Source organism: Argentina anserina, chromosome 1 (assembly GCF_933775445.1).
Source record: "Argentina anserina chromosome 1, drPotAnse1.1, whole genome shotgun sequence".
NCBI lineage: Eukaryota > Viridiplantae > Streptophyta > Magnoliopsida > Rosales > Rosaceae > Argentina > Argentina anserina.
Window position 1 is genome coordinate 5,281,341 of NC_065872.1, and position 18,263 is coordinate 5,299,603.

Genomic DNA, 18,263 nt, shown 5'->3' on the forward strand with positions numbered 1-18,263 from the left:
TTAAAATGACGTCGTTTTTGATCCCAATATGAATCTAATTACTACTAATCTGGGTAACTTGGTCGTCGCCTGAAATCTCCAGAGCCGCAACCCAAGAGAGTGATGAGCGTTCATGGCGGCGAGAACCAAGTCAAACCCAATTGAATGGCACGCATTTCCACGCGCGAACTCCTTCGCTTTCGCCCCCCAAAGCCAAATCTTTACTCCTCACCCAAACACTACTCATCATCGCCTTCATCTCTTAAACCCTGTTTCCTGAACCCCAGAATCTTCTGGGTTCTCGATTCATGTCAAACCCTGGCCCAGCTCACCCAGCTCCATACCCAAATGGTCACATGGGGCCTCTTCGATGAGTTCTGGGCAAGAAAGCTTCTCAAGAGCTACTCGGATTTCGGCGGCGTAGATTACGCCGTTCTGATCTTCAGGTACATTACAAACCCTGGTGCATTCTGCGTCAACACTGTAATGAAGGCTCATTTGGATAGCTCCGACCCGCGTCGGGGTATAATGGTCTATTTTGAATCACTGAGAGGAGGGTTTGCTCCCAATAGCTATAGTTTGGTGCGGCTTTTGGGTTGTTGTAGTGAGCTGGGTGATGTCGGGGTTGGGATGAAGTGCCATGGGCAGGGTTTGAAGCATGGGGTGGGGACTGTGGTTCAGGTTGGCAACTCATTGGTGCGTATGTATTGTTGCTGTGGTAAAGTTGAGCTTGCGAGGAAGGTGTTTGATGAAATGCCTGAGAGAGACGCGGTGTCGTGGAACGCAATGGTGGATGGGTACGCGAGGTTTGGGGATTTGAATGCTGGGGAGGAGGTGTTTGGTGCAATGCCGGAGAGGAATGTGGTTGCCTGGAATGCGATGTTGAGGGGGTATTGGAAGGGAGGGAAGCCGGGGTTGGCGATCAAGTGGTTTAGGAGAATGGTGGAAATGGGAGTGAAGGGGGATGGGACGACGATGGTGAACATGCTTGCGGCGTGTGGGAAGTCGGCTAGGCTGAGAGAAGGAAGCTCAGTTCATGGGTATCTGATTAGGGCGTTAATGGAGGTGAATATAGTTGTTGGTACGGCTTTGATTGATATGTATTGTAAATGTAAAAGGGTCGAAGCGGCGCGTGTGGTGTTTGCGAGCATGGCACATAGGAACTTGGTTTGCTGGAATGCTATGATTTTGGGGATTTGTTTTGAGGGAGATCCTCAAGGTGGACTTAACCTGTTTAGTGAAATGTTGGGTAGAACAAAGTCAGGGAATGAGGAAACCGTCCCTGAGAAGAGATTGTCGAGGTCAGATGAGAGCAGAGGGGGAATTCTCCCGGATGAAATTACTTTTATAGGTGTTCTATGTGCCTGCACGCGTGCTGGATTGTTAAAAGAAGCCGAAGATTACTTCAGTCAAATGATTAATGTATACCATTTAAAGCCCCAGTTTGCACATTATTGGTGCATGGCTAATGTTTATGTTCGTATGGGGCTAACACAAGAGGCAGAGGAAATAGTCAGGAAAATGCCAGAAGTTGCTAAAGATTTGTCAAAAGAATCCTTGGCATGGGCTAATGTGCTTGGTTCATGTCGTTTCCAGGGGGATATAACTGTAGGAGAACAAATTGCAATATCTCTGATTGACATGGAGCCTCAAAACATAGGATACTACAGATTATTGCTGAATATTTATGCTGCAGCGTGCCGATGGGAGGATGTAGCACGGGTTAAAAAGATGATGAGTGAAAACAAGCTCGGAAGGCTACCAGGCTGCAATCTTGTGGACTTGAACGAAATCGTTCGTACTAGTTGGTAAATGTTGGCAAGAGGGAACTTGCTATATTATGATGAGTCGAGTGAACTCATGAACTGAGATGGCGTTTGTTTAGTACTGACTTTCAATACCGGGGATTGGCTCCAAAGATACAGAATTGTAAGTATAATGGGCATGCCACAAAGGCAATAGAAGATGGTCCAAACATGAGAGGACTATAGATGGTAGTTATGGGGCCCCTGGAGATGGGATGTTTCAGACTGCTGGGGCTCTTAAAGCTTTTCCTATAGCAAGATGATGGTGCAAAACATTGTTTGTATGTTGAGATGTCACTTGATTTTTTGCGCGGTAATAAAAGTGTTCTTCATTTAGAACGTCGGTGATTCTTCGTTGTGCTTAACCCTCAAACTGAGGAAGCAGCATTAGTTGCAATATAAGCTCTACCTTCAGAGTTTAGCATTTCCCAGGGTGGGGGCTTCTGGAGTCTGGTGGCATAGAGCAGCGTCTTTTATGTTTCCTCTTTTGTAAATAGGTTCCAATTTAGGATAACCGGAAGCCTTCCCATTGATTTCTCTGTACATAGTTACAGACATATAGTCCCTTAATGATTTTTCAGTTCAGATCAACTGATGCATCTTTCTGATGCTTCGGTTTTCAATTCAAGGATTTAATTTGCCATTGTTCTTAGGGAAGTCATGTTAAAGGTTCATAATTTCAGCTTCCTACTGGCGCCGCACAGCCGCGCTTTCAAAAAGGTAACCTGTTTGTATCATGAGTTTTCACCTTCATTGCTCTGAAAATATAAACACAGAACCAGAGTTTCCAAGCAAATTTAAAAGGCACTACGAATTAGGGTAACCAAAAGCATTCAGTAGTACAGTAAATTGACCAGCAGGATTGATAATGGAACAAGCCACTACCAACACCAGACTCTGAAAATTTATCTACAATTCAAAAGACTCGCGACTTGAATAAAGTACTTCAAAATATAAAACTGATAGAAGTCAATTGCTTAGCTAGAGTACATAATAGTAGTAGATATTATGCCATTAAACCGTTATCTCCACTATTCAAATGCCCATTGGTTCTCACGGCGCACCTCCTCCTCTTCCTCTGGAGTGAAGTCATTCTTGATGTTGAAGGTCTTCCTGATCTCCTCCGGGGTCTTGCCCTTGATCATATCCGCAACAGTCTGGCATGTCAAGTCCAGCAGATTCTTTATATTCAAGTAGTTCGCAGCCTGTCAATCAACACCGACATGTAAAACCAGTAAGCCTTCAAGTAACATATATTGCAAAATCACACGACTCCACAAAACAATCCTCAAATAAAACATATACACAAACACCCCACCACCAGCGCCGAAAATAAAGCATCCGATGACATTGAATACAATATAACTAGCTAAACTTCAATCCATCACCATATTAGGTTCATTCCAACAATCACATTAACAAAGATCTCCATGATTGTATATTCGTATTTAAAAACTTAACTTCAATACTCATATAGAGCAATTCTTCAATCGAAGCTTAAATAAAAGATAATTGTATTTAATTTTTGAAACACAATCGGAATTTAAATAATCAAATTCAAGAAAACCCCCAATTCAGTAACCCTAACCCTAAAAGCTCACCGAAACAAAATTAAGGCCGCCAAAACTGAATTCCGAATATCAGAAACCCTAAAATCACAAAAACAAGGCGAGAGGAGAGAGAAACGGACCAAGATTAGATCGAAGAGGGTGGCCTGGTCAACCTTGACGAACTCCTGGTCCCAGGTCTTGAGCTCATCCTCGGAGAGCTTCTCCTCGGGCTTGACAGCGTCGACGTGTTTCTTACAGTACTCGATGACCTTGGCCAAGATCTTGCTGGTGACGTTGGGGAGAGGGATTCCGTTATCGGCGCAATCGTCCTCGATCATGTGCTTGATCGTCTGCGACTCCAGCGCCACCGCCTCCTCCACCTCGAACGACTCGCCGTCCGAGCTCTTCAGGGTGATCTTCTTCGCCGACGAAGACATGGCTCAGCGAAACGAGAGGGGGTTTGAGTGATTGGTAACTTTTTTGGGGGAGGTGAACAATAATGTAGGAGAGAGAGGACGGAAGGGGTGTATTTATAGAGGAATGAAAAGGCCAAAAGGGTCGAGGTGGTTACGTGTCGGACTGTTATTGCGTGAGGGGTTATTTTTTAAGGGGTACTGGAGTAAGAAAAGGTGCGTTCCTAATAGGGAAAGGGTATTGTTTTGGGAAAAATAATCTGAAATTTCTTTTTTTTCTTTTGGGAAAAATTTATAAAGAATTTTTATTTTGGTATTGTTTGATGATCGATCTCACAGTGTTCTTCAAATGTGTGTCGTTAACTCGTTATAAAGTAGAGTCAACAGAGGTGGAAGGCGATGGAGGGGTATGAGAAATAAGTTAAGAAATTAGTCGTGGAGTAATCTAGAATTTAGAGCATTTCTGACCGTTTTTTTATATGACTCATTTATTCATAAATAAGCAAAACACACTTTAGGATTTTTTTTTTTGAAAGGACACTCATATGTTGTTGGTTTTTCTTTTTTTTGGAAATGACTCATATGTTGTTGGTAGAATAGGTTGAGACTACTGTCTTTTGTACCGACTATATCAAATCTACTTACTGTATTGATAAATTGATGTACTCTAGACTTTAGAGCTCTCGAGTTCACATAAATTGTGCTTATCAACATTATGTGTCAAGATTGTAGATTGTTCGGCGGTTCCAGAAAGCTCAACGGATCATACCCTTTCTATTTCTATTGTATCAATTAACCTGTAACATCGTTCCTCGCCCTTATTTCATGTTGATCCGGGGAAGATGATTGGTTAATAGAAACGAAGGTGTATCCATTTCCCTGGGGTCGAAGGTCAACTTACATAATGTATGGAACAAGATTATGTTATCATTTTCTATTATCTCTCAAGTCTCAACAAAGCTCCAAGCAACCCACAAATGTGGATCTATATTCCATAGTCAGCCAAGAGCAAGTAAATGTAATCACAATCAACAAAATAAGAGGAAGATCAATTGGTCAAGTCAAACACTTCTATACTATTTATCGCAAGGATACAAGAAAGTCTGATACACAAGGTCCCGACTCCTAAGAAATAAAGAACAAGAGCTAATTTACATGAGTAAATTTTGATGACATATAACTTCCTCGAGTAAGTTTTCCTGTAATAGTGGCAACTAGCCATTACCTTTACACATGGTTTACATATGAATCTCAAAACACTGCAGAATGCTTGATTTATAGCTTAGGACTCCATGTATTGTGAGGGTGGAGGGCTAATTTTCGTCTTATCAGGACCTGCAAGGTGGTTTCACAATGAACAGTTAGAATTTTGGTTGAGTAGTGATCAATCGAAAATTGGATTTCTCACTACTTTGTTACCGACAACATTATGGGTGGGGTTCAAGAAAATATACAAAGGTCAAAGCATACAACCAATTACCATATGTCATTCCACGTATTTCGACTTCTCGCCATTCTTGGACAAGGGCACAGCAGCAACACATAAAATGTGAAAGGAAATCATCAATGAAGCCTCCCTGCAAAGCAAGTAATACAATAAGAAAAGAGTATTAATGGAGGATAGAGATTACATGTCGCTTGTGTGGATGTATCCACTATCCAGTCATATAACGCGGTAACATGATTATACCATCTACATGCTCAAATGCTGAGATCTAGGTATATTCTTAAAACTTGAGAGCAATGATCTATAATTTTCATACACTTTTGGAGACACATCTAACAGAAGTGAATGATTAGAATGGACACATGTCATGTCCCATAATTCATACAGCCCGCAAAATCCATACCATGCAGTTGGACACTAATATATATTTTTGAATTCCTAGAAATGGGAAAAGAATTACCGAAATATTCAATGTCTTGCGAAGTTTCCTTCTAATGCAGCATGTGTAGCAACAACATGACAGTACTAATGAATACGCCATCAACTCATTACATGCTTCGCCTGAAGCTGTCAATCATCAAGAAAACAAAATAAAATTAGAAGCAGTCTGTAGAGTGTGAAGTTCTACAGTATAAAGACAAAGAATTGAACCACAGGCTCATAACTCAACAGTTTTCACAGGTAATCAGGTATATCATGCAAAGCCTTGCTGAGTGCTAAAAAACCTTATATTGATGACTAGAAGATTCACTGGTTATTGTGTGAGCATTGAGTATTGGCCTTCTAATATATATATATATATATATATATCTTCAATATCAGCTTTCTTTATAAATCATTATATGACTGCATCTTATATGCACCAGGACCAGATAATTCAGGCAGCATAACAGTATACTAATTCAGACTATACTATACATCACCATGCAAATTTGGCATTCATTCAGATAGTCAGGTTTTATACCAGCTATAACTTTGCAGGCATTTATAGATACCCAAAATAATCCAGTTTTCCATAAGTTCCATAACTCAAGTCACTGAGTCAGAAATTCATCCAAAGCCATCAGACACAGAATCAAGCAAAACCTCTATACTCTAAACTATCATTACTGTAGCTTGTTACACAATGTCTAGGCACTTTCTTTTATGACACCTTTAGATATATAGTTAAAATCTAAGTTCAGAAGTCAGAAAAAAAATAGGCAACCAACTTACACATATGCCTGTTAGTTGCCACAGTAGCGATTTTTGAAAATGTCCCACAAGGATAGAAGAATGTCCTGAAACCTGCAAAACAAATGACCTGCTTAGGTAAATGGAAACATTATATCATACAGCAAACAATTTGACCATTGAGCACTTGAAATAGAGGATTGTTTTTAGTGCACTGCATCTTGTCATGCACTTGTCTCACAAACCCAACTCTGACTACACACACACACACCACTTAACTTACTTTGAGATGCAATGTAGACTCATGAAAGAAAGACCCTAGCTCAGATCAAATAAATCTCACACATGCATTTTCATGTGCATTGACAATCGGGAGTTAAAGAAAAATTATGTTTCGTCATTTTCTTCATGTATTAGATTAACAGTGTGAAAACAAACCCAAATTTCCCTTTAGGAGCAAAGACATGTATGATCTTGAAGAGAACCAAACCCATATCCCCCAACATTGTTGTTCACAAGCTTATATAGGTTTAAAGAGCACATCCAACATACAAGGAAAAGTTGTACTATTGAAATTAAGTTTAGTGATATGTTCTGATTATCAACTTAACCCACTTCAAGAATAAAAGCGAGAAAAACCACTTACACAAAGATGGCTCTGAGCAACAACCTAGAAGATCAGTATTCCACTCTCCATGGTGATATGAACCTCTATTTGACAACAGATCATGCCAAAAAAAATGGTATCAAGAAATAAAAATTATATATCTATAAATAATGTGTATTCGTCAGCAAAATCGAGAAGGGTACTTGACAATTAACATTTTTTATGTTTAAGTACTAGCGAGATTGAAATTGGCATTAATATTCCACCAATTGCAACACCAAAGTTTTTTATGGGCTATTAAGACCACACAGAAAGTTCAATTATAAAACTTACCGAGAAATGTGAGATTCACTCTTCTTGTAGCTTTTTTCATCAGGTGAATGTACTTTCTCACTATTGACATCTGAATGATCCCGCTCTATTTTCTTCTGATTTTTTTCAGGGGAAGAGTTTGCAGCTACAGCTTCTGTCACTTCTAACAAACGCTGAATCACTTCACATTGACTCACATCATAAGTAGCTTGCGATCTTTGCAGTTCAAGTTGAAGCTTTTCATTTTCCTTTTCAAGCGCCTTGCAAAAAGGCAGGTTTGGATAGGAGCAAGAAAGTGTTTTCTTCAACACTACAGTATCGTGCTTAGAGGGATCTGGTTTAAGTATCACATCCTGCACCTTCCTGTCCTCTTCATCCAATGTGTACTCACGTTGATCCAGTTCAATGTCTTCCAGTCTCTCCTGTGGATTTTAGAGAAGAATGAATAAACAAATACCAGGCTAAACAGTTATAAAGAGCATAGATAGCCAAAGAACTGTTTATATAGTAGTAGTCTAATTTCACACAGAAGAGAAAATGCATATTCTCTTTTATTCTGGGTTAAATCAAAGATAAAGTCAGCTGCATGTCTTTGTTAATGAAAAGTTGGTGCTAATCGTAATACATACAAGAGTTCATCAAACTACAGATTCTCAGTTTTTGTTAATGAATTCCCAAATTATATATACAGCCCAGATTCCGTTATTCATTAAAAGTCAAGGTGAATTTCTCAATCTGGGTCATGTTGAAAAATATCACGGAAACCAAAAGTCAATTAGATGATAAGAATATATTGAGAAGCTTCTCCCCATAACTCAATTCTTCATTAACATGCTGAAACACCCAACCACTTCAAAATTCACAGCAATTCTGTCACTCAACGTCTAACAAAACTGACAACTAAACCTAAGCTCCAAGCAGACAAGACCTCCTAGCTTACTCACAGGAAACCATCTCTGTCTGTGCAACTACCTAAAGATTGAGTAAATTGAACTTCCAACAAAGAACTAAAGCATAATATTCAAGTTATCTTAACTGCGATCCAATAAGTTTCCGAAAAGTCCACAGAGACCCTTGACTTAGAGAGGCAATTGTTATCAACAGTGGACGGCGGAAAATCACTCAAACTAAAATGTCCAATTCTAAAGCAAAACAGGAAAACAACAACAACAATAAAATGAAAATCAAGATCAAACATTTAAAAAATAAAACGAAAAAAATTCATACCCTGACTCGAGCATTGTCGACAAGAGTAATCAAAGGCACAAGCTTCAAGTATCTATCAATCTCATTCTGCGCCTTCCTGAACTGATACACGATGTTCCATCCCATTGCAAGCAGATACAAATAGCTCCGATCCTGGCAGCTGTTGACCAAAATGTACGACCTCCTCAGAGCCTCCTCCAGCTGCTCCAACGGCTCTCGTGTCTCCGGATACCTCTTGAGCTCCGAGATCTTGAGCTGCTCCAGCAAATTCCCTATCAGCTTCAGATGCTGCGCAAACTGCCTGCAGTTCTTCTTGTGCATTCTCGCCGTCGCCGCCGCCTTGCCGATCATTCCGATCAGCTTCACGGCGTCCAGCCCCGTCAGCTGAGCCACATTGGCTATGTCCCCGAAGTCCATTCTCGCCTCTCACAGCCTCCTCAAACTCACGGCTAGAGATATGATCACTAAGATTTAACTGTATACTTGACAAAACTTCCGACAGAGTTTCAGGCCGGATCAGAAGGAAAGGTCGAAAATTGCATTTCTTTACAGAGATCTTCAGCTTATGTGAGCTTAACAAAGCTTCAGAGCTGTGGCATTTCAACTGCAACCAAAAGAAGAAGCAAGAAAATCAGATAACGAAATCTTCAGTTTCATTCTTTACGCTTCTTGACTCACTTTTCAACGCTGAATTCTAAAGAAAAAGAACAGGAACGAAAAAAAAAAGGCATAAAAAGAAATCAGTTGTCTGCTTTATTCCTTCGACAACAAAAAGAATCATACAACTGAAAAAACACCGCCGTCTCCTCGCCGGAATGCTCGCTCCGGTCAGCCAAAAAAGAAAACATGCAAAATGAGAGTGAGGCAGTGAGGATTAAACCTTGTTTTTTTGGTGGGGTGTAAAATTTCTGAAATCCTTGGGGTGTGGGGATGTTTGTATCTGTTAAATTAATGGGTGAAACTGGAAGAAGAGTTAAAGAGGAGACATCGGAGTTTGAGAATTGCAGGGCATTGCTTTGCGGGCACGAGCTTCTTCTTCTTCCTGCTCCCCTGTGGACTTTTGGAAGATTTTGGGCAGAGGAAAATAGCAAAGAGGGAGATGTGAAAACTACCACTCACTCAGTAGAAGACTATATCCACCATCGTCTTCTTCATCCTACCAAATATTATAAAAATGGAAGAAAGGCTTCGGTGTAATTTGTCCCCTTGTTGTTTTGCAGGGAAGTGAAGCTCTTTTGGCCTCGAGTGCTCTCACCCCACGCCAGAGATGGCAACGAGTCTACTAGTGCAGGACAGAGTTACGTCTTTGCCCGTGGTTCGGTCTGGATTTTACGACTATACCCGACTACTTTTTCGCCGTCGGTAAACGATGTCAGTACTAGCTCAGGGTAAAACTTTTGGAAGGAATGGAAGGTGAGACCGTGAGACACTGAGACCTGCTTCTTCTTTTTTTCCCCCTTTCTTAGACCTACTTTGAAAAGTTACAGAAACACCACTATAAATTTTGATATTTATGGCAACAACATGCTACAATGAATCTATTATAAGTTCAGTGCATGATTTCTCATTCACGATAAATAATGTTGGATAGTTTTGACCTGCGTTTTGAATGAGAATTGTCATATAAGATTTTGTCCAAAAAAAACGTACCGAAAATTTATGCTCGTATCGGTACTTATTACTTAAATTTACCGAAAGTATAGCTTCGTTAAAACATGCAACATATTCACGTTGTGTCCTCAATTATTACACTAAAATTCTACATGAATCTCGTGTTTTAACTCAAGACATTTGTCAAAAATATGTGTATTGTTTCAGGATGAAATAATTGTGTATTATTGAATGATATGGGAGCCTATATATAGGCATTACAAAACCACAATCCCGTATGATTCGGAGTCCTAATCTATTACGGAGATGCAAATCTATCTCCTAACAGGAAACCTATTAGGCTAAGACACACATAAGGGTAGAATAGTAATTCTCCCGAAACACTCCCCCTTGTGTCGCATGCCTAGATTGCATGGTGCACACATCGTTGCCTCGGTAAAAACCTTGTCAAGCAAAATAAAAACCTCTTGGGTAAAAACAAAAGCTTGATCGAAGGGAAAAAGAGCACAACGTACCGTCTACATTTGATAGCATCTTGTGAGGTAGACTCCCCATGAAGTCTACGAAACAACTCCCCCTGATTAGTGCCATAATCATGGAGTACAAAGGACAACGTATACAACGTTCATTACATGCTTCTCAAACGTAGTCTTGGGCTAATGATTAATCATTAATCTAGCCACACATCCTTAGATCATACATGCTATACTTAGCCAAACTTAGATCTTAGGAAACAAGATTGCATAACAACTCAAAACAAGAGTTTGCAATGAAAATCAGATTCTCGGGTAGAATGACCTTCACTCACTTAAACGGCCATAACTTCTTCGTCAAAATAGGTATCAGTGAACCGTAAAATGTTCTGAAAAGTAGACACCCGTGTCTTTCCAGTGACATAAGGTTCACAACCTCATCCGATCGGAGCAGTTCACAATGCTCTGTCGAAGTTGACTGACTTGCAAATTTCCGGACAGGATTGTCCTACTTTGCTAAAACGGCCATAACTCACTCAATATGATAGCTATGAACGAAAGGTTGATGTCCCTTGAAAGTAGACACATAGACCTTTCCAACGGTACTAATTTCACCATATTTCATCGAGCGAGCTGTCATGTAGGTCTTGTTGAAGTTGACCTACGAAACTGGACAGATTCTGATTTGTCACATTTAATGTGTCTTTCGCGAATAGAATGGGGGAATAGACCAATGAAGGACTGATTTTGGTCCAAGACGGAACCGTACGCATCCTCTATGCTACCAGTGTCGACTGCTACACCAAGGCGTATGTTGATGTTGCTGGAGCTGCTGGCGGCGTTGGTGTGGATAGGATTTGTGTTGGTTCACTAAGTGTAGAACTAAACTCATGTCAAAGAAGCAATGCAAGTCCAATGACAATGCATTGGCGCATAGTTAATCACGTCATAATGAAATCAATAGTGTCCCAACAACACTAGCATGTATGAATGTATAGCTCATTGAATATCTTCATCGTCTATACTTAGACGGAATAGAAAATCAAGAATTAGCTTCATATGAACACATATGGGTATGAGTTCTTGCAACCGATTGTACTACGTTCTCTCGAACGTCGCAATCTGATTACATAAGCTCTCCGTGGTCTGGAGGCATTTAAAGTTCCTCGGGCACTCTCATATCTGCATCAAGATCCCTTTACAGATATTCTATGACCACTATTATATGCTGCAAATCAGTTTTCATGGACACTAATATTGATCAAGTAGCGGAAATCAATTATGTCCATAACGAGAGAATATAACTCATTGTACTCAATACTAGGATAATGAGACAATCTTTGCGCCATAAGTCCTGCATATATTGCATGACTTCATCTTTCTCATTACACTTACGAACAACGACCAACATAACAAGACTAGTTCAGCCTGTATTGATTCTTTCCACTTTGGTCAAGTTGCTCATCGTTGATGCATTACAACGGAATAAGAGCATAAGCGAATACATCATCAATCATGGGCGATCAATACATTAAACACACGCGCGCGCTGTATACGATCAATTCGTGAGAGTTCTATTCTTCTCTAACATCAACAAAATGAGTCTGTAGCGTCCCACATAAACTTAGTTGATACACATGTTTAGAGAATATCTCTTGATGATGGGCGAAATACTTGTGCCTACGCATCTCGCTTCTTTCTGGTTTTGATTCCAGAGAATAATGGTCTCCCCCTCATCTAGGCAGGAGCCAAGACCGAAGCTATGACCCTTAGTAGTCCATCTTTGCGTTTGCCGCCCTTGTTTTGTGGTGTAATACCACGGGCGCCGACAACACCACAGCGTACGATGGTGCCATCGCCGGCTTCCTTCCCACTGTCAGGGATGGTGCCAACAGTGCTAGGACCAGGTCATATGAAATTCTCTCATATTCTGAGAGTCCCAACCTTACCGGCACATCACAGCATTTATGTGCGATCTCGTCACTTTCGCAATATCGGTAAAGTCATTGAGCATCGAATTTTTGACTTTCTGGAGGTCGATAATGCGTTGCACATTTACTCACTTTGAATAGTGCGGGATCTTAATGAGACATAGTGCCACACCACGTCAATTTCTGGCGTTAAAACCAGAATGGGAGCATTCCATATCTCCCCCTAACGACGGGAAGTATGTCTCATCAAAGTGACCGTCCGCTAATATCGCAGGATAGAGATCAACGGTTGTAGATTGGAAAATAGCGGACAAGTGTTGGTGATTCATAAATCATAACCAACCAGAATACTTAATCGTTTCAAGTAGACCCATTGAGATAACTACAATAGAGGCACCATAAACAACTTTAACCAAATAGGCGTTAGTGAAAAGAACATTGGGACCGTATCCAGTGACCATCTGGTACGCACTAAACTCTTGGCAAGTTATGGGTCTGAAATGAATAAGTGTCGCTGCATGCAACATCATTACATATCCCCATGCAAAAATCGGCAGGTTAGTACCCATAACCAAGTCCGAGCTCTGCGAGATCGTGCAGTGAATGAACATGAGGAATAATATGTTCAACAACGATCCCAGTAGACATGCAAAACGAAATCATCAAAGTCGTGGGGGTGAACTTTCCAACGGTATCCATTCAAATAGATTTGAGAGGATAGGAAGGGTGGTGAGCCCTTAGGATGATGATCATAGCTAAAAACTTTAGGGAATGCAGCGTTTCTTGTGGAAAGCAAAGCGACGTGTGACCAACGCGTCGATGCTCTTAACATATACCATAAAAATACCGAAAAATGTCCGTATTCGGTTGGATAGGGTCCACTAATGTCACCTTAAATACTTTGTAAGAATGGAATGTTCTCGGTTGGAGCCTTAGCAAATAAGGACTTCCTTGATATCTAGCAAAAGAACAAGTTTTGAAAAATGAGCGATTGGCATCAGAGTTTGTCATGAAGACATTAGAAGACACGGGAGGCATCACAAGCTCCTGTGAAGGAGGGGATGCCGCCACCGACGACCTTAATGTCATGGAGCCGCCGAAATAGGCAGGCTCGGCCTCACCGTGCATGGCACGGATAGGCTCGGCCTCACCGTGTGGAGCATGGGTGAGGTGGTCCTCCAATCGCTTCGTGAACATGAAAAATAGATGATAATGTAAATTTCAAAGAACTCGAATCATCATATCTTGTTCAAAATGACCAAAAATGATCATGTCAAAACCGAGAAGACAGTAAAACCGAATCCATGATTCAAAGAATCTTGAGTTACATAAAGCTACTGCTGCAGGCAAGCAAAACGATGTCTGCAGGCTAACAAAGCTACTGTCGAAGCTTGAAAAAGATACTGTCAATGAAATCTGACAGATTTATTCCTCTCCATTCTTAACACAAATATCAAGATGAAAATCCATCATTGGCATGTATGGCCTTTAAAACTTAGCAAGGCACGAAGATATACAACACAATCTCCGCACGAGATTCGTAAAACAACTACATGCGCCGTAGGACAGTGTGGGTGGTTACGCAATTAGCAAGACACTCGATTTCACGGCGGGACATTCTCAAAATGAAGATTAAGAGAGTCAACGACGCGGTGGACTTCTCTACACAATACGCCGTAGGATATTGTAAGAGAGGGGATTGAAACAAATGGCAATCCCATCGAATGTATCACATGGCAATAGAACTACATTCTTCAACTCAAGAGTTGGAAAAACATGGTATTGGAGCAGTTGAATACCAAACAATTTGGGTGGTAAAAACCATCCAATTGGTGCGGGTGGTCACCAATAATAATAAAATCATTTGAGCTATGAAACGACTTGGAGAAAACCGGAAAATTAACCGGAAAACCATGTCAAATTAACTCAAAACCGGGTGAATTTTGGACTAGGAAAACATGGCAGCAAGAACTGCTGAGATATGCCGGAAAAATGACGAGAAACGACGAAAAAAAAAACGTCAGAAAAACTCGTCGGAAGCTGGCGGCACCGATTGCCGGAAATCCGGCCGGCAGTGGCCTGACCTGGCCGGTATGGAGGCCATAACTTTAGGTCCGACAGGGAACGCTGTCCGGAACCGGATGGCGGTGCCGGAAACGCCGGAAAATGGCAGGAAGGCGGAGAATACGCGGGTAAAACGCCGGAAAACGTTCCGGAAACGCTGGAACAGTAACCTGAAAAAACGACGTCAATTTTGACGTTCAAAGGTCCGTTTTCCAAATTTCAAAGTCCAAAATCACAATGTAGTGCTATTGGGGTCCCATGTAACCCAATAGCGGCCAATTTAAAAACCACGTGAGTTGTAAACGTTGACCATGCATGCTAAGCCAAGGCAAATAAAATTCTCACGAGTCCAAGAAATACGAGAAATTTTATAGAATCTGCCAATATTTAATACAACACAAACAAGCTTCCAATTCCAATAGACGACTTAGGATAAAGTCGAGCAATAATCATGGCAATGCCAACGTCATACTTGAAAAATAGTAAGCAGAAGAAATAGTCAAAATAGAGTGACTAATCAAAAGTCCGTAGCAACAAAATCTTGCATATCGGATTGGGCGGAGCCTTAGCCCGAGGCTCAAAAATGTGCTTACATGAGAATGGAAGAATATTACGTTTCCATCTCCAAAATTCCCTCGAGAAATAGATACAGGTGCCAAAAATGGCATGCGTTTCTTGGATGTGGAGTATGCATCAAGATCAACTCTGATAATACAACGTCATAGACGTTCATTAAATCACTTTAAGTGTGTCCCATAAAATTCTTTATTTTTTGGGATCTTTTGTCAGCAAATATTGTTGCATCAGAGTAATGAATCAACTCAAATAAATGAGTACGTAGACCTTGGGATTATCGTTTATAGACATGAGTTTAAGAAAACTCAAACATTCAAATAACAGTCGCGATGGCGACGCATCCATAAGAAACGAGGGTTGTATAGGTTTCGAATAATCGAAACTATTCAAGTATGTAACCGGAATTAGAAGGATTGTGATGTATATGGTCACAAAATAATCGATGCATATCGGCGATTCTCATGATCGCACCCAAAACAGCGGTGCACTCAGGCGACCACACGAAATCGATATCTTCCTTTTTAAATAATAACGTGACTCCCCCAGGACCGTCACACGAAAAACGTCGACTAAGAGGGGAATCATATCCCTCTTTGGTCTCATCGGCGTTATGAGAAAGGCCGGAAAAGAAGACATGAAAAAGGCTAATAGCGCCCGATAATTTATATATATATCTTCAAAAGCAGCAACTTTAAGAAAAACATACTTGTTGGTCTGCCAAATAGACCGCATATAAGTAAATTGCTCTGCAAATCGATCGTCATGCATGAAGTTGCTTGTTGAATTCCTTTTTCGATTTTCGTCCGATGACATAAAAATATTGGAAGGATACGATCGGAATCGTATGTAGATGGCAAAAGTATCGTCCATCTCGGCATGAATGTCATCACCATAGTACGACAAGTAATCACTTTTCCTATGCAAGCACGCGAAACATAGTTAGAAAACGAAAACGTGCAAATAAATGATTTAATAAGCAATAGGAAAAGAAAAAGGAAAAAAGAGAAATAGTTTAAAGGCCCAAAAGGGTAGAGAAGACGGGAGTAGCTTCTCTTGAGCGAAGAGTTTGCTTGTGCAGTTCGCGTTCATTGCGTATATATGCGGGAGGAGCAATTTTGAATCCTTTGATGCGGGGTTTTTCGGGGCAAAAAGATGTTTTTGCGGAGCGAATGCGGATGAGACCCTGCGGGGCTGCGGAGGCTGCGTGCAGGGGGGGTCGCAGGGGCTGCAGGGCAAAATCTGCGTGCGGGGCTGCATGCGGCTGCGATGCGGGGGCAGCAGGGGTGCGTGCAGGGCTGCGTTGCGGGGGCTGCAGGGCAGCATGCAGGGGCTGCGCGCGGGGCTGCGGGGGCAGCATGCAGGGGCTGCGCGCGGGGCTGCAGGAGCAGGGCAGCATGCAGGGGCTGCGCGCGGGGCTGCATGCAGGGGCTGCGTGCATAGGCAGCGGGGCTGCAGAGGTAGCAGCGGGGGGGGGGCTGCAGTGACGGCGAGCAGGGGCTGCGCCGACGAGAAACGTCGACGGGAAGATGTCGGAGGCCGGAGACGACGGTGGCCGGCGGTGGAGAAGAGAAAAAAATTTCTAGGGCTCTAAAAGTTCAGGGTTTTTGAGCAACGTGCGTGATAACGTGTTTCAGGATGAAATAATTGTGTATTATTGAATGATATGGGGGCCTATATATAGGCATTACAAAACCACAATCTCGTAGGATTCGGAATCCTAATCTATTACGGAGATGCTAATCTATCTCCTAACAGGAAACTTATTAGGCTAAGACACACATAAGGGTAGAATAGTAATTCTCGCGGAACATGTATGTATTTATCTTGGTCCATAACAAATGTCTTTATTGTGAGGTGTCGTGATTTTTTAGTGTTCTATGTATGCAAATACAAAGAGTATGGGGGCCTGAGATAATTACAAAATTCTCTAAACTCTTAAGAGTGATTAATGGTAGCTAATAAAGGCGGAGGGTTTGTATCGATAGAAACAAGGTGACAGCTAAGGCAGTAAATGAAGAAAGCTCAACCAACGAGGACACAGAGAACGGGAAAAGGGCACAACCGTAAATATATAAATTTTAAGGCTTTAACTATAAACAGAAACACACCGAATATACTAATGGGGCTAGTGGGGCTCAACATCAATTCCCTTGGCAACTGCCAAGTGGACCCAACTATTGTACGACCGTGACATACTCCACATGACAGTCGTGACACGTGTACGTCGTTTAGCTTTTTCGGCCCAACCCCGTTCTAGTGCACACGGTCTATCATTCTAATTACATTTTGACGTATATAATTTATTTAAAAAATTATATTGAAATTATTTTATAAAAAATTATTATAAAATATTACACCATACACTTTAATACCATAATTATAAATTCTAACCATACACAATATACTCTAATATCTTAAATTCTAAATTCTAAATAATCCTAAATGACCACTATGTCTACGGTAGCATATAAAATTTTTCCATCTCTCTCTCTCTCTCTCTCTCTCTCTCTCTCTCTCTCTCTCTCTCTCTCTCTCTCTCTCTCTCTCTCTCTCTCTCTCTCGTCAGAGAGATTATATTCTAACAAATTTAATTTTACTTATCGGAAATTAAAAAATGAACCCAATATCAATTTGAAGAGCTTAGTACACTTTAGTTCATTCTCAAGTGAAAGATTATGAGTTCGGATTGCGAAATACTCTTTGTAGCAATTAAATTGTTTATCATTATGTACAAATTCATTGATTTGTGTTGTAGCATATTCCACATTTTCTATACACATGTATACAACTTCATAGGTATATAAACATATGATGTCTTTATTGTCTTGGCAATTATCAATAAGGTGTTATCGAAAATTAATCGAGAATTCACTTTTATTGATTTTTAAGTAATTTGTACAGTTAGAGCTCTGCTCATCCACTAAGTTGGTATGTGTAATAGTTGTAGAGGCACAAGAAATGCCCTAAAGTGACTCTTCATATACATAATTTTTTTTAGGGGGGTTTCATATATATAACTTTTAACCAACGATAATATCAAAACATTCTCTATTATGATGAGTTTCGAATTTTAACTAATCCTACTTTTAATTTTATCACCTTACCATGAAAGTAAT

The 18,263-nt window shown here is 40.8% G+C and overlaps 3 protein-coding genes across 4 annotated transcripts; 1 reads left to right on the plus strand and 2 right to left on the minus strand.

The window, feature by feature from the left end:
- Positions 1-59: 59 nt before the first annotated feature.
- On the plus strand, positions 60-2,224 carry LOC126792865 (pentatricopeptide repeat-containing protein At3g51320-like). The gene has a single exon (XM_050519360.1). The coding sequence runs from the start codon at positions 145-147 to the stop codon at positions 1,789-1,791; it is 1,647 nt and encodes a 548-aa protein (XP_050375317.1). The 5' UTR covers positions 60-144; the 3' UTR covers positions 1,792-2,224.
- A 344-nt stretch (positions 2,225-2,568) lies between these two features.
- Positions 2,569-3,824, minus strand: LOC126783334 (SKP1-like protein 1A). The gene is made up of 2 exons (XM_050508822.1): positions 3,475-3,824; positions 2,569-2,989 (listed from the first exon to the last, which is right to left on the minus strand). Exons 1-2 carry the CDS (start codon positions 3,769-3,771, stop codon positions 2,816-2,818), a joined length of 471 nt encoding a protein of 156 aa, XP_050364779.1. The 5' UTR covers positions 3,772-3,824; the 3' UTR covers positions 2,569-2,815.
- Positions 3,825-4,799: 975 nt separating this feature from the next.
- LOC126797285 (protein MID1-COMPLEMENTING ACTIVITY 1) lies at positions 4,800-9,667 on the minus strand. 2 transcript variants are annotated; one of them, XM_050523965.1, is made up of 8 exons: positions 9,373-9,667; positions 8,514-9,096; positions 7,308-7,708; positions 7,014-7,078; positions 6,410-6,481; positions 5,655-5,761; positions 5,228-5,324; positions 4,800-5,082 (listed from the first exon to the last, which is right to left on the minus strand). In XM_050523965.1, exons 2-8 carry the CDS (start codon positions 8,907-8,909, stop codon positions 5,030-5,032), a joined length of 1,191 nt encoding a protein of 396 aa, XP_050379922.1. In that variant the 5' UTR covers positions 8,910-9,096; positions 9,373-9,667; the 3' UTR covers positions 4,800-5,029. The 2 variants fall into 2 exon arrangements, with proteins under 2 accessions (XP_050379922.1, XP_050379983.1); XM_050524026.1 differs by having other exon boundaries at positions 9,276-9,667.
- Between the last annotated feature and the right edge of the window lie 8,596 nt (positions 9,668-18,263).

What these genes read in the sequence shown, in the direction of transcription:
- LOC126792865 (XM_050519360.1), top strand. Translation starts at nt 145, where the DNA reads ATGGCACGCATTTCCACGCGCGAACTCCTTCGCTTTCGCCCCCCAAAG.
- LOC126783334 (XM_050508822.1), bottom strand. Translation starts at nt 3,771, where the DNA reads ATGTCTTCGTCGGCGAAGAAGATCACCCTGAAGAGCTCGGACGGCGAG. An exon ending in CCCTCTTCGATCTAATCTTG is followed by an intron (nt 2,990 to 3,474) that starts GTCCGTTTCTCT and finishes GTTGATTGACAG; the next exon opens with GCTGCGAACTACTTGAATAT.
- LOC126797285 (XM_050523965.1), bottom strand. Translation starts at nt 8,909, where the DNA reads ATGGACTTCGGGGACATAGCCAATGTGGCTCAGCTGACGGGGCTGGAC. An exon ending in TTGCTCAGAGCCATCTTTGT is followed by an intron (nt 6,482 to 7,013) that starts GTAAGTGGTTTT and finishes TTTGTTTTGCAG; the next exon opens with GTTTCAGGACATTCTTCTAT. An exon ending in AATACGTGGAATGACATATG is followed by an intron (nt 5,083 to 5,227) that starts GTAATTGGTTGT and finishes ACCACCTTGCAG; the next exon opens with GTCCTGATAAGACGAAAATT.